The 13,817-nt window shown below is 39.6% G+C and overlaps 3 protein-coding genes across 3 annotated transcripts; 2 read left to right on the top strand and 1 right to left on the bottom strand.

The window, feature by feature from the left end:
* Position 1: 1 nt before the first annotated feature.
* On the bottom strand, positions 2-1,593 carry cep19 (centrosomal protein 19). The gene is made up of 2 exons (XM_079267580.1): positions 1,363-1,593; positions 2-866 (listed from the first exon to the last, which is right to left on the bottom strand). The coding sequence occupies exons 1-2, from the start codon at positions 1,490-1,492 to the stop codon at positions 520-522; spliced, it is 477 nt and encodes a 158-aa protein (XP_079123706.1). The 5' UTR covers positions 1,493-1,593; the 3' UTR covers positions 2-519.
* Positions 1,594-1,888: 295 nt separating this feature from the next.
* On the top strand, positions 1,889-4,452 carry pigx (phosphatidylinositol glycan anchor biosynthesis, class X). The gene is made up of 6 exons (XM_079267596.1): positions 1,889-2,017; positions 2,593-2,686; positions 2,761-2,896; positions 2,990-3,200; positions 3,755-3,852; positions 3,965-4,452. The coding sequence occupies exons 1-6, from the start codon at positions 1,954-1,956 to the stop codon at positions 4,100-4,102; spliced, it is 741 nt and encodes a 246-aa protein (XP_079123722.1). The 5' UTR covers positions 1,889-1,953; the 3' UTR covers positions 4,103-4,452.
* Positions 4,453-5,825: 1,373 nt separating this feature from the next.
* On the top strand, positions 5,826-13,703 carry pak2b (p21 protein (Cdc42/Rac)-activated kinase 2b). Its single transcript, XM_079267468.1, has 15 exons — positions 5,826-6,013; positions 7,001-7,305; positions 7,392-7,498; positions 7,591-7,741; positions 9,043-9,074; positions 9,164-9,277; positions 9,366-9,498; positions 9,614-9,677; positions 10,451-10,499; positions 10,987-11,099; positions 11,180-11,297; positions 11,766-11,865; positions 11,943-12,139; positions 12,323-12,460; positions 12,653-13,703. The coding sequence occupies exons 2-15, from the start codon at positions 7,116-7,118 to the stop codon at positions 12,737-12,739; spliced, it is 1,593 nt and encodes a 530-aa protein (XP_079123594.1). The 5' UTR covers positions 5,826-6,013; positions 7,001-7,115; the 3' UTR covers positions 12,740-13,703.
* Positions 13,704-13,817: the final 114 nt, after the last annotated feature.

The following is a 13,817-nucleotide window of genomic DNA, read 5'->3' as shown; positions in this document are numbered from 1 at the left end:
TCATGCGTTCATAGATTTATTTCATTGCAGTTTTAAGTGAAATGTTTTGTGTGTTTTAAAATGTCCTTTGGACCAACTTCAGGTACCTTAAGGCTCATACTGTCTTTTATTGCTGCCGTTATTTAGCTTAAATGTAACCTTCATGGAGGTTTTAATGTTCACTGTTTGTTGAAGCTGTTTTAGTTCAACTTTATGGACATTTTGGGTGCTTCAGTTTGCAGATTTGTTGAATTGTGTTTCTAATGTCTAATCTACCCTTATTGCTTGTAAATGTGGGTTAGATTGGTTACATGGAGGTTGAATCTGTCGACTGGTTGTTGCATTAGACTGCATCAGTTATAGATACCTGTACCTAATAAACTGGCAGCTTATTGTGGACTTTACTGTGTGCCAGAAGAGCCACATGATGCTGTGTGACTTTAGATGGACGGTGTAGTAAACTTGAGCTGTGTCAGATGTTCCTGTTGTCTCATAGAACATCTGTACTTTGGGTGATTTGCAGTCTGAAATATCAGATTTTTAAAATCCATCATCGGACTCTTCGTCCCAGCTGCATTTTTCCTGAGTGGTCTTGCCAAAATCCATTTCTACGTCGTAGACAAAGTCGGGATCATCTTTGCGCCGCCGGTTCTTCTCGAACAGTTCGTCCATCTGGCCCTTCTTGCGAGCAAGCTCTTCGTCGTCCAGTTTGTTGAGGTCTTCGTCGGGGTCCAGGCGGAACGAGGCCAGGCTGTGCTCCAAGCTGAGGCCGTCCATGTGATCTCGCAGGATGATGTGAAGCTTCTCCAGCTGACTCTGGGGCACATTCTCCAGGTAGTCCCTGTGCCGAGGGTGGTTCTTCAGCCTTTCTGCTGCCATGCTGTAGTCTGGAGGTAAAGGAGAGGGATCAGGGATTCAACAGGGTCAGATTAACCAGTTAGGGGCCCCTATTTACCCCCTGTTCCTGTTCCTGGTGGCTTAAAGTATCCAGCAAGTGTTTATTTCATTATCCCCAGGGCCCCAGAACCTTGTCTTCCTGTCCAGTTTGAGGAAATTAGATTAAACATATTAAGGAATATGTATAATGTGATGGTTTTGATACAAATGGAAGACCCTCCTTAAAGCCTTTATCCTTGCAGTTTACATAGTGTTATAGTTGTGCATGTTATTCCCATTAAAATCCAGTTAATGTGCAATAAAGTTGCCACAAGCTTATTGCCAAGTTGCACATCTAGAGTCCTGAGGGTCTGAACACAATATTACGGTGAGTTAATGAACAATAACTACTGTAAACAAACAAACAAACACAATTGTAGCATCAGAAGAGGGCCTGCTGGGATTCCAGTGTAAAATAAACAAAAAAAATTAAATAAATTGCCTTACCAGAATATTTCGAGAAGTTTCGCACAGGTATAACTCTTTTTCTCACATGTTTAGTTTCCTTGTCTTCATAGAATACAACTATGGAGGGAGGACTGAACTGCACTCCACACCGCTTTGCCTCGTAACTCATCTTCTGTTTACGTCCGCAGCGGTTTAACTTTTAACCGGAAGTTCATCGGTAAAACATTTTAACGATAACAATTACTACATTTCATCAAAGCGCTTCACAAGCAAGCTTCAGGGGTGATGCGTTGCCTGGGAGTCCGGCGACGAGTCGGTCGCGAACTTTTCTGTCTTGGCCGAAGCCTGTCTACATTTAGAGTAAATATTATAAAGTAATATTGTTTTACTCACAGTGATGGAAATGATAGATATCCGTTTGTCTAACCACCACGTGATTATAGCATCAGAGTTATCCCACAATGCACATTTATTTTTTCTTTCTAGTCCGGCACTATCGCAGCTTACCCAGAAGTACAACGGGGTCCTTCAGTATTCATTTCCGTAAACAGTTTGGAACAGAGCATTGAGGCGCTAACGTTAAATAAACAGGCAGTCAGAAGCTTATTCTCGTTCACCATCATTATTTTGATGTATTTTGTACTTTTTTCTTTGTTTGCTTGTTTATCGACATGTCATTGTTTTATCGAGAAAGGTAATATCACATTTTATATTGTTAGATCTCTTAAATTAAACGGATGAACACTCATAGTTGTGTGTCACCAAAACTTCCAACCTAACTTCGGTAAAGTTTAAGTTTACAAGCTGAGGACAGAAAGTAGTAGTTTTTATCAGTAAAATAAAATGTTTATTTTACTAATACATTTTAAAATTGTATTAGTTATTTTATTTGATTAATTATTTTATTTTATTATAAAATAATACATAAAATAATATCAGTACAATTGGTAGCCTCTTCTCTCATAAAGAAATACGTTTTAAAAAGTGTAATGAATGATTAAGTTTATAATTAAGTGTCATCAGTCTCTTGGGTCGAAAATAAATTTGTTCCTCCATTGGACGAGCAGTAATGGCTTTATAGTTTGAAATTTAAAATTAATTTCCCTGCCTGAAAACCTAACATCGTTTTATTTGATTTTTAATTAACCTTTTGTGTGATCCTCATCTCTTTTGTTTTATCAGAACCAACAAAGAATGTCAGCCATAGATATATTAATTCAGTTGTAATATTAAAATGTCTTGACCAATACAACCTAAATATGTTTGCAGATGTGAAGGAGAACGAGAGCCACTGTGGTCTTCTAACGCGGTGGCTTGAATCCTCACTAGTGTCAGTCGAGATCACCAAGAAGGGTTTTCACAGGTACGTACGGTGTTCAAACATGGAGCCATAACCATCTTCAAGGCTCCTCGTGAGGGATTCCTGATGTGTTTCAGGGAGGTGGTGACCACAGTTGAGCTCAGCCCAGATGTGCTCAGTGGGGCCAGAGTTGTGCTGGTTCATCGATGGCCCAGAGGTGTCTTTGTTGATCCGTACCAACTTGCATCCTTGAGTGAGCAAAGCGATTGGCAGGTAAGATTGACACTTGTCAAGAAACTGAGCCCAAACAAAGCATGTGTACGTATGTATTTTCTTTGTATTAATGAATGTGTTCCCCTCTGTAAGATATTACTAGATTCAGCCATCGACCTGGAGGTGCCTGCTCACCAGACTGCGGGATTCGTCACATATGTGTATCCCTCCCTCGATGGACCAACTCCCAGACTAAAAGTAACAATTCCCATTCACGGTCGCTACCACGAGCCTTCTTATGATGGAGGAACGTTTACATCTGTCGACATAGAACATCCAGAGCTGCTGCTGCGGACTGAAAAATGTAAGCAGTTCATTCTTATTATGTCGTCATGAATCTCTCTCTTCTCACAAACTGTATGAATATATGTTTTAATAGTTTTTTATTATATATATTTTTGATTATTAGTTGAGTATTCCAATATCTTATCTGGTTAAAACAATAACTTGACTATTAAAGGTTCTTTGTCAGAAACACTGGACGAAAACCTTTAGCGGAGGGAGACAGAAAATGAAGTGATTGTTTGAAGGACTGCAACTAACGATTATTTTCTTTATCGATTAATCTGCTGATTATTTTATTGATGAATCAATTAATCGTTTGGTTAATAAAATGTCATAAAATAGTGAAAAATGTCCACGAGGAATGTCTTTAAATGTCTTGCTTTGTCCAAAATCCAAAGTTATTCAGTTAAATATGATACAAAACAGAGGAAAGCAGGAAATTACAGCATTTTCTGCCATTTTTGCAGATAAAATTTACTGTAACGATTAACAGATTATCAAAATAGCTGGCGGCCATTTTTCGACTCATTCGTTGCCGCTCTAATGTTTGTCCTCCTCTAAACTTCTTTCTAGGTACGCAGCTCCACAACGTAGAGCCTCATGCTGTCGTGGACGCCCCCTGTACTCACGACAACTCAAGCACATGTCCGTGGGTTAAACTCCAGCATCAGGTGGGTCTATATACATCTTCTCTTAAGTGGAAAAAAGTCAGACTTTTTAATGAAACCAAATGTCTATTGTTGCTTTTCTTCATTCACTCTAAAATGATCTTGTATCCTGTAGGAGCGAGGCCTCGTGGGTGTTCAGTTTCCAGTGGGTGACGGGTCTTTGGTGACGCCCGTGTGCGCTGGAACTCTTCTGGTCACAATGCTCTGCTGTGTGGCTCTCTCCAAACACATGTGGAAACATCGCATCATTTAAACTACAAACAACATATCTTATCAAACAGTTCACGATGCTGTAGTTATACAGTTCTGTCTGATACCAGGGTCATCCTGACATCACTATGATCCACGTTTTCTACATAAAACATCAAAAGGCCATAAAAAAATGTGGGTGTATATGAATCATTTAAAATGAGAAATACATAGAACATCTTATCATAAGGAGGGACACAAACAGATAATCCATTTTCTCCAGGTTTCTAAATTAAAGCGGTTCCTGGTTTTGCTCCGTGGAGTAATCCATTTCACAAACAGCTTCTTGGGATAGGCCTCAGTTACTGTAAATAAACATCTGTGTTTTGATAAATCCAGCTTAATGTGAAAGAATTCCTCCTTATCATCACAATATGTACATTGATGTAGATAATTGGTGTAAAATAATGTGTACAAGAAACAAACCTTCTGTCTCTTTATTTCTACTTTGTGGATGTTTTCTTTTTAAGTTCACGCAAATCAACAAGAAGGTCAGAGGTCATAAATGATGTGGAAGATAAATCACATCATTTAATCTCTTAAGTCTGTCAGTAAAACACATGTTGTCAACCACACATTGTTCAAACACAATAAACTGTACTTTAAGTTCATGTGGATTCTCGTTCCCACAGACACTAAATGTGTCCGGCTAATTAAATTGGAAATATATATAAGATGAGGTGCAAGACATCTTGAATATTCACATTTGATGGCCATGAAAACACAGAGGGTTTAAATATTACAGTCAGTATAAATGTCTTTTAGCTTCAATGAAGGACATTAACAAGTTGATACATAAAACAATATATATAAAATGCTTTTTGACCCAATTTAACCTCAACTTCCAGTTTGTGATTTTCATAAAATAAAGATAACAAAATTATCATTTATTTTTACATTAAATATGTGATATAAGTCGCTTACAAATGACAAAATAGTACAAAATGTAAACAATACTTTAATTGTCACCTTACTTTTAGATTCATTGAACTCACTTTTTCCTTTTTACAAATTGACCCAAAAACACTGACGAGGAAGATCTTTGGTAGATAATAATAACAATATATATAAAATAAAATGTAGTTCATAAACATAACCTTCAACTAAAAGGAAAACAGGTATAAATTAAAATCAAACAGTATTACTGAGGTTGTTTACAAGACATTTAGTCGATGATGATCTAGAACCAGAATCCGGTTTATTGCCAAGTCGATTTTAAGGTAGCCTAACATAAACATAGTAAGAGAACATCTAATAAAAAATATAAATATAGAAGAAAAATACATAAAAAATATGTACAATATATCTGAATTAAAAAGAAAGCTGTATAGAATGAAATTACAATGAAAATATGAAATAAATGATGTACAAATTGTACATTATATCTGAATTTAGAAGAAAATAATAATGAAAAAATAAAATACTATTAATATATCTCCAATATATCTGAATTAATATGAAAGCTGTATGAAAGGAAATTACAATGAATATATGTATGTTTTAAATGTTGTAAAAAATGTACACTATAGCTGAATTGTGATAGAGGAACTATTATAAAGTGCATTCTAAAACCATTTAGAAAAATGGTTTAAAGACTCTTATCTCAGAGTATTAGGAGTATTAGCTGTAACAGAAACCAGGTAAACTCATCACACGACCATTATTTTGAAACAGTCATTGTTTGGCTCAGGGCTGGGTCGTAGTTCCGTTTCCCTTCTCGTCATAACGGAATTATCCCAGGGCCGAAAAAGATAGATGAAAAGTTGCATTGTAAATAGTTGTAGCCACATCGTTTTTACCCACTTTATATTTGTACCTGTCGCACACCACGTGTCACAGAGGAACTACTTTTTATAACGGATTTACAAACGTTTTCCAAACCGTCGAGGAAAGTTGAACTGGTGTGGACTCTCCGGTGAGCTCTGCTCCTTGTCCTCGTTCGCAAAATAAAGCAAATAAAGCACATTTGTTCTGGATCGTGTGGAAGCATATGTGGGATGTTGACGAAACTACATACTTGCAATATTAAGTTGTCGTGGGGAAAACCCAAAACTTTGCTTGTCAGGCTAGTTAGCATTAGCTTTAAAGCTAAGCGTTGTTCTCGTAGGATAGCGAGCAGCAGTGGTATAGCTTGTCATGCTAATGTTAGCTTCCAGCTAGCTAGCTCACTTGTTGTCCAAGTAGTTCATGCTAACGTTAGCTTCCAGCTAGCCGCCCCTGTTGTTAACACTTGTGAACTGCAATGATTATATCTCTCTGTTCATGTCCTACTATTGTATTTATTATTTAAGTATCTGGAATAAAGTTGAATTGAAAACAAATATTAGCATCAAAATATACTTTAACTTTAGTACCAAAAAGTAAAAGTACTTATTATGCAGAACATTTCAGAATAACGTGTATAATGTCCCTGGATTATAATTACTGATGAATCAATGTATAATAAGATAATATCATAATACATGTTGCAGCTGGTTACGGTGGAGGTTAATTGTAACTACTTTATATATTGCATTGTAGCTTAAATTCATAATACAACATCTTATTTTATTAGTTGAGTTATATTTTGTTGTTTATAATCTCAAATCTGCAAAGTAAATAATATATTCAAACATATTTAGGGAAGTAAAAAGCACAATATTGTTCCCTAAAATGTTGAGAAGTATAAAATAGCATAACATACTCAAGTACAGTACAAGTACCTTAAAATGTGTAGTACAGCTCTTGAGTAACTATACTTACATCATTGTAGCCCAAGACGATGGTGGTGTTCCAGTTCTCTTGTAAACTCTACGGCTTCAATATAACACGTCACTACCTTGTTTTATAGAAGAGGCTGCTTCCTCACAGTCTGCTGTATTTGTAAAGTTTATGATCCAATGAATGTCTTGTTTTCTTCCAGGTACCACTCGGTGCTTCCTTCTCTCTTCTGCCGGCGTTCTCGGCTCATCCTCGCGTGAGTGCATGAGCACGGCCGGGCCTCCTGCTGATGTGAGCGCCGCAACGAACCTATAGCGATGTGTGATAACGGCGACCCAGAGGACAAACCTCCCGCCCCTCCGGTCAGGATGAGCAGCACCATCTTCAGCACCGGCTCCGGCAAAGACTCCCTCTCGGCCAACCACAGCTCTAAACCGCTGCCCTCGGTGCCTGAGGAGAGGAAACCTCGCAACAAGATCATCTCAATCTTCTCTGGGGCGGAAAAAGGTGAGATTGGTAGAAAGATATTTAACTTTTAAGTGTGTTATTATGTTTTTGATTGCTTAAATTGAGTAATCTTTGGTTACTTTCAGGTGGTAGAAAGAAAGATCGAGACAAAGAGCGACCAGAGATCTCACCACCTTCAGATTTTGAACACACCATACATGTTGGGTTTGACGCTGTCACGGGGGAGTTCACTGTGAGTTTTTGGGTTGTTGTCACACATACACATGCTTCTCTTTACACACATCACATCGTATTCTGACAGCACGTCACCTTTGTCAAACACAGGGCATGCCGGAGCAGTGGGCTCGACTACTCCAGACCTCAAACATCACCAAGTCGGAGCAGAAGAAGAACCCACAGGCCGTGCTCGACGTCCTCAAGTTCTACGACTCCACCGGCAACGGCCGTCAGAAGTACCTCAGCTTCTCATCTTCTGGTGAGTCTCCAGGTTAAAGTCAGACATTAAGTTTATATTTAGTCACCTGCAGCGAAATATGCACTTATATCAAGTTGTTAAATTCAAGTTAAATAAGAGGCTCGTTTGTAGGTGCAAGTTAATTATTGCCTAAATTGTAGTTTACTCCTTTTCTTCAAGAAGATAACATTATTTTCTTTCCTCATAAAGAGGAATTTGATCAATATTATCTTCATGTAAAACAATGAGTGACCAGTTAAACAGTGCAGAGGGTTAGCCTCGAAATAAAACCCTTTGAGAACACCGACTTGATTTATTCCAGTCATGTGTGAGAGGACTCCTCTCTCTTTTGATTGGTTTTATGCTCTTAGGTTGAATAAAGTCCTTTTTACAAAGACCAAAACACAGTACAATGCAGTTCAACCACACTGACAATAGAAAGAGACAAACAGTTGAGTCAGACTGTAATAAATCAGCAGTCATTGGTGAAAGAAACTGGAAGCTGAGCATCAAACTGTGTGCAGATTTAGATGCTAACCACTTCCTGTTTCAGTGTCAAGTGCACATAAAAATGGCTGTAAAAAGATGTGATTAACAGGCAACCTGTTGCTTTAGCGAAGCTCTTCATCATACGCCTCAATAGAAACAGAGGGCTAGTTTCGGGTTCGCACTATTGGAATATCAGCTGAACAAATCACAGGTTAAACATGTTCAGTCTAACCTCTGAGTAGACCGCAGATGGTCCAGCTGAATATTTAGAGCCCAGGTGCACCGCTGTGGTCCGGTAATGACTGAGGGTCACTGACGCTTCTCTGGACTGGAAAACTAATTCAAATCAAAATACTTCCAACTGTATTTCTTTGTCAGGCAACACTGTTGGTGGACGTCGACTGAACTGAAATTTTTATCATTTATTTCTCCTTCTTTTGGGGCCAAAACTATTTCACATGTAAATAATGTATTTGGTGAATTATACAGTTTAATCCGTGTTAAAATAGTTATTATTGAAGGAAATGAGGAAAATATCAATATAACAGGGATGTCTGTTGCGGTTAATTGTGCTTACCATTGCTTACTCACATATCGAAGCTCTATGTACACGTTGTAAATGTCTTTCTCTTTATTTTCTGCTGGCTTTGCTGAAGTTTATTGGCGCACTTTGAATTAACATACAGACCGATATGTATAAGAATGTTGTTAGTGGTTAATCGTTGACATCCTTAATAACCCGCGATTCCAAACCTTTAAACGGCAGCGTATTTTAATCTGTGACTAATCTGAGAATTTATAAAACATCTTTCATTGTTTTTGTTTGTTCACAGAAAAAGACGCATTCACTCCAGGGCCTCAGTCTGTAAGTATTGTTCAAACACAGATTCTGTTGTATTTTTACTGTGTTTTGTCTCATAGAGACTAGAAACCTTTTCTTTGTCTCTGAATCAGCCTGTGAAAAAAGGCGGCGAGCCGTCTTCTCCCAACATCAAAGACATCGACGACGATGACGACGATGAAACTCCTCCTCCGATTGTGGCCCCGAGACCGGAGCACACGAAGAGTGTGAGTCGCCTCGACAGCGTCACGATCCTCTTCTCAAACTGGAAATGTATTTATTTGTTTGCCTTGTGTTTGTTGTTTTGTTGTTCAGATGTACACTCGCTCCGTCATCGAGCCCATCCCCGCTCCGAGCTCGTGTCCAGAGGGAGACGCTGCCTCCAAGGCTGCGGACAGACAGAAGAAGAAGGGCAAGATGACGGATGAGGAGATCATGGACAGACTGAGTAAATGATGAATTCATGACTACAATCCTACAAATCTGTTGGTTCAACAATACAGCAGTTTAGAAATACAACCTGTTACATTTATTTTTCTGTGTGAACGTTATATTTCTTACAGGAACGATAGTCAGCATCGGAGATCCCAAGAAGAAATACACCAGATATGAAAAAATCGGTCAGGGGTGAGTGCCGAGCCAACGGAACCTTTAGAACCTTTAATCGGACTTAAGTTTGTATGTGAACTACTATCATGAATAATACTTTTATGACAATAATAATAATAACAATAGGGCCTTCTTTCTCAACAAAATCTGTTCCTTTTTGTTCTGTTCCGTTTACATTTCTTAAACTTTCTCCCTCGATGTGCTCACACTTGGATTTCAACTTTGACTGTTCACCCCAAAATGAAAAATACATATTCTTCCTCTTACTTGTAGAGCTATTTATTTTATTTACAGATTGTTTTGGTGAGAGTTGCTGAGTGTTGGCGATATTGCCTCTAGAGAAGTCTGCCTTCTCTCTAAATCAGTGCGACTAGACTACATCTGAAAGACTCCACAGCAACGTCTCCTTCCAGACCCGGTTCCTTAAGACGGTCCACAGACGTTGTTGTGAGCAGTTCCATGAAGGAACTACTTCCTGTCTACCGAACTACAGCCGCTAACCGTGTCACATGTCCTGCATGTCTTAATCAGAAGATGCTGCATTCAGAATTCTGTTTACATGACCCGTACCAGACTCTGAGTAATACTGTAATATTAGTGTGCATGTAAACGTTATCAGTGTCAGGTTTATGAAGCCAGATACCTCCAACGAGAGCAGAACTATGAGACAGATTCCAGCAGTATTATCATTCTAAATACGTCTGTGAACAAAACATATGCCGACTAGTTTGAGTGGACTGTCTGTTAAAATGTGGACTGAAGTTGAATCGCTCGTCTCATTTGTCTCACAGGGCTTCAGGAACCGTGTTCACAGCCATCGATGTGGCCACGGGACAAGAGGTAAAGAGTGACCTCATGGATGAGGAGAGACTAACCAGAGACACAACAGTAGAGTAGCGGAGCTCATGACGTTAAAATAAATAAATGACTCATGGAAGATAAGAGTAACAGCTGCCACGTGGCAGCAAGTGACAATTATGAGATGATGGTAAATAAAGAAGTAAACAGACCCTGTAGTTAAAACAGCAATATCTATTTCAAGTTAGATAACATTGGGCAGCATGCTGTATCGACAAAGTACGTTGAATTGAGCAAGAGTGTGTTTTATGTTTTCATCAGACGAAGAACCTGTTTTCTTCTTTCAAAAGTTGCATCTTCTTGTTAAGAGAGAAAAGACAATCGGAGAAAGCAGTTAAACGTGTATCGATCATATAGTTATGCAGTCATAATTCGGACCGAGGGAAGGTTTGAAATGTTGGATGTTGTAACTTACGAATCACATTTGGGTGATTCTAAATATCTGCTCTCTGACGCGTTCTTGTTACAGGTCGCCATTAAACAGATCAACCTGCAGAAGCAGCCGAAGAAGGAGCTGATCATCAACGAGATTCTAGTGATGAAGGAGTTGAAGAACCCAAACATCGTCAACTTCGTAGACAGGTAGGACTGAAAGTAAACCGAAAGACATCCATCACAATAACATGGCTGGACACCAGTGTGTGACGGTGTGTGTGTGTCAGTTTCCTGATGGGGGAGGAGCTGTTTGTGGTGATGGAGTATCTGGCTGGAGGCTCGCTGACAGACGTGGTCACAGAGACCTGTATGGACGAGGCTCAGATCGCCGCTGTCTGCAGAGAGGTACGCTGCTCTCGTTACTACCAGGACTGTATGAAAAGAGGTCAAAGTCACACTTCATCAGACAAAACTAAAACTTTAAGGGACAGTTCAGATGTTATGAAGGTTCCCCGCCACAGTCGGGGTTCTACTACAGTAGATGAGCTCATAGAAACAGACAGGAGAACCAGCACGGGAGCAGAGTGATGTTCTGCTGTGGACGTATTCTAGACTCCTCACAGAATGTCTATCAGTTTAAGTGAACGCTATATTTAGAATGTTTTAGGAGTTGCTGGTCTACTGCTGCCTCCGTCAGTTAGTTAGTTTCATATTGTGTGACTTTGGTGAATCAGAACTAACCTGTTAAAACACCAAAGTCACACAACAACACACACAAACTAACTGATGGAGGCAGAGACTGATGTTCTACTCCTGTCCCTTTAACTCTTAACAGCGTCTCACTCTCTCTCCTCTTTGTCTCCGTACCCGCAGTGTTTACAAGCGTTGGAGTTCCTGCATGCGAACCAGGTCATTCACAGAGACATCAAAAGTGACAATGTGTTACTTGGGATGGACGGCTCCGTCAAGCTGAGTAAGTCGCTGCACTGACGTTAAACTCGTTCTCTGTCACTTGGTATTTATTACTCTTCATCTTCGTGTCTTCGACAGCCGACTTTGGCTTCTGCGCCCAGATCACTCCGGAGCAGAGCAAGCGCAGCACCATGGTGGGAACGCCTTACTGGATGGCTCCGGAGGTGGTGACCAGAAAGGCTTATGGGCCCAAAGTGGACATCTGGTCACTGGGTATCATGGCCATTGAGATGGTTGAAGGAGAGCCTCCCTACCTGAACGAGAACCCACTACGAGTGAGTGAAAGCATGTCCTATCCTTTAGTTATTGCAAAACATGAATGAAAAACAGATCATACTTTTTAAATGTCCTCGCTTTGCCACGTTTGACTTCATTAATTTGCTGTTTGTTGTTATTTCCTGAAACTAGATTTCACATTTGTTCTTTTTTCCTCCTCTGGTCTCGTCCTCCTCCGACAGGCTTTATACCTGATTGCCACAAACGGCACACCTGAGCTCCAGAACCCGGAGAAGCTGTCTCCGGTCTTCAGAGACTTCCTCAACCGTTGTTTGGAAATGGACGTGGAGAAAAGAGGAGGAGGCAAAGAGCTGCTGCAGGTAAAAAACACATAACTCTTCTTTCTGTAAACTTTTCTTCTTTTGATTAAAACAAAAAGTGCACTTCATTAAAATTGTTTTCTCCTTCTTCTCCCTCCTCCACCTTCTTCTTCCTCTTCCTCCTTCTCTTCCTCCTCTTTCTCGTCCCCCCTCCTCCTCTTCCTCCTCCTCCTCTTCCTCCTCTGTGTGCAGCATCCGTTCCTGAAGTTGGCGAAGCCGCTCTCCAGCCTCACGCCTCTCATCCTGGCATCCAAGGAGGCCATGAAGGCTAACCGTTAGCTCATGACGCTAGCCGCGCTGCCCTTCCCCATTGCTGTGCACAGATACGTGCCAACCGTTTTAGAATTATTTTTGTTGTGCCAGACAATAGGCTGAGAGTGACTCTCCACTCATGAAGCACCAGCCTTAAGAAGCCCTGACAAACCTCACTGTGAAGAAGACCAAAAAGAAGAAACGTGGAGCACAACTCCACCGCTGTCCATATGAACTCTCTCCTCACTCAGATGTCAGAAGTCAAACTGAAGTGCTGAGCTTCCGAGTCGGCCGTAGTTATTTTGTACAACAGATCTGGTGACAAGTTAGAGCTCGTGTTTAACTTGGAATGAAGAAGATGCCTAGTTCTATTTTAGTTTGTTTGTTTTTTTAATCAACTGCCTTAAACAAATGCAAAACGTTGCCTAATGTATTGTTGATTGTGTCGAAGTTTCTCTTCCTGTGATTTTTACTACCTTTGTAATTTACCTTCTCAGCTTCTTAGTTTATTTTGATACTTGAATTTCATATTTGTCCCTTTTCTTGTGATGTAGTTGGTCTCATTCAACGAACACTCTTTGCTATTTCCACATTGTGTTTTATGGACATTTTCTCCGTTTTTGTTTTTATAGTAAACATTTATGTACATTCGTCATCATGAACACACCTGACAGACCCCCCCCCCCCCCATTAGTCTGATACCAGAGCTGCACCTTACAGGCAAACGTTTAACATGTTAGATTGACAGGGTTTATACTTTCTTCTCTATTGTTATTAAAAAATTAGTATTGTATGTTGAACTCTGTCCTTTTGTGCTCTTCTACACTAAACAAATGTGTTTTTCTTATGTGTATATTTTGTACTTAATATTTAGTTTGATATCATAGTGGTTAGCTGTCGGAGGCTGATGAAGACAATTTGTTTATTTTTTTCTTCTGGACGACTAACAAACTTGTCTGCACACTCAAATAAACAGTTTGTGTTATTGTAATTGTTGTGCAGTAATATCACTTTATTGTATAAAACAAATATGAGACTATAGCAATGTAGGCGTTGCAATAACCATTTCTATCTGTACTGAATGTTTGAAGTGGAACCAATGAAG

The sequence above is a fragment of the Melanostigma gelatinosum genome (assembly GCF_949748355.1).
Source record: "Melanostigma gelatinosum genome assembly, chromosome: 4".
NCBI lineage: Eukaryota > Metazoa > Chordata > Actinopteri > Perciformes > Zoarcidae > Melanostigma > Melanostigma gelatinosum.
This window is presented reverse-complemented; position numbering and strand designations above follow the sequence as displayed.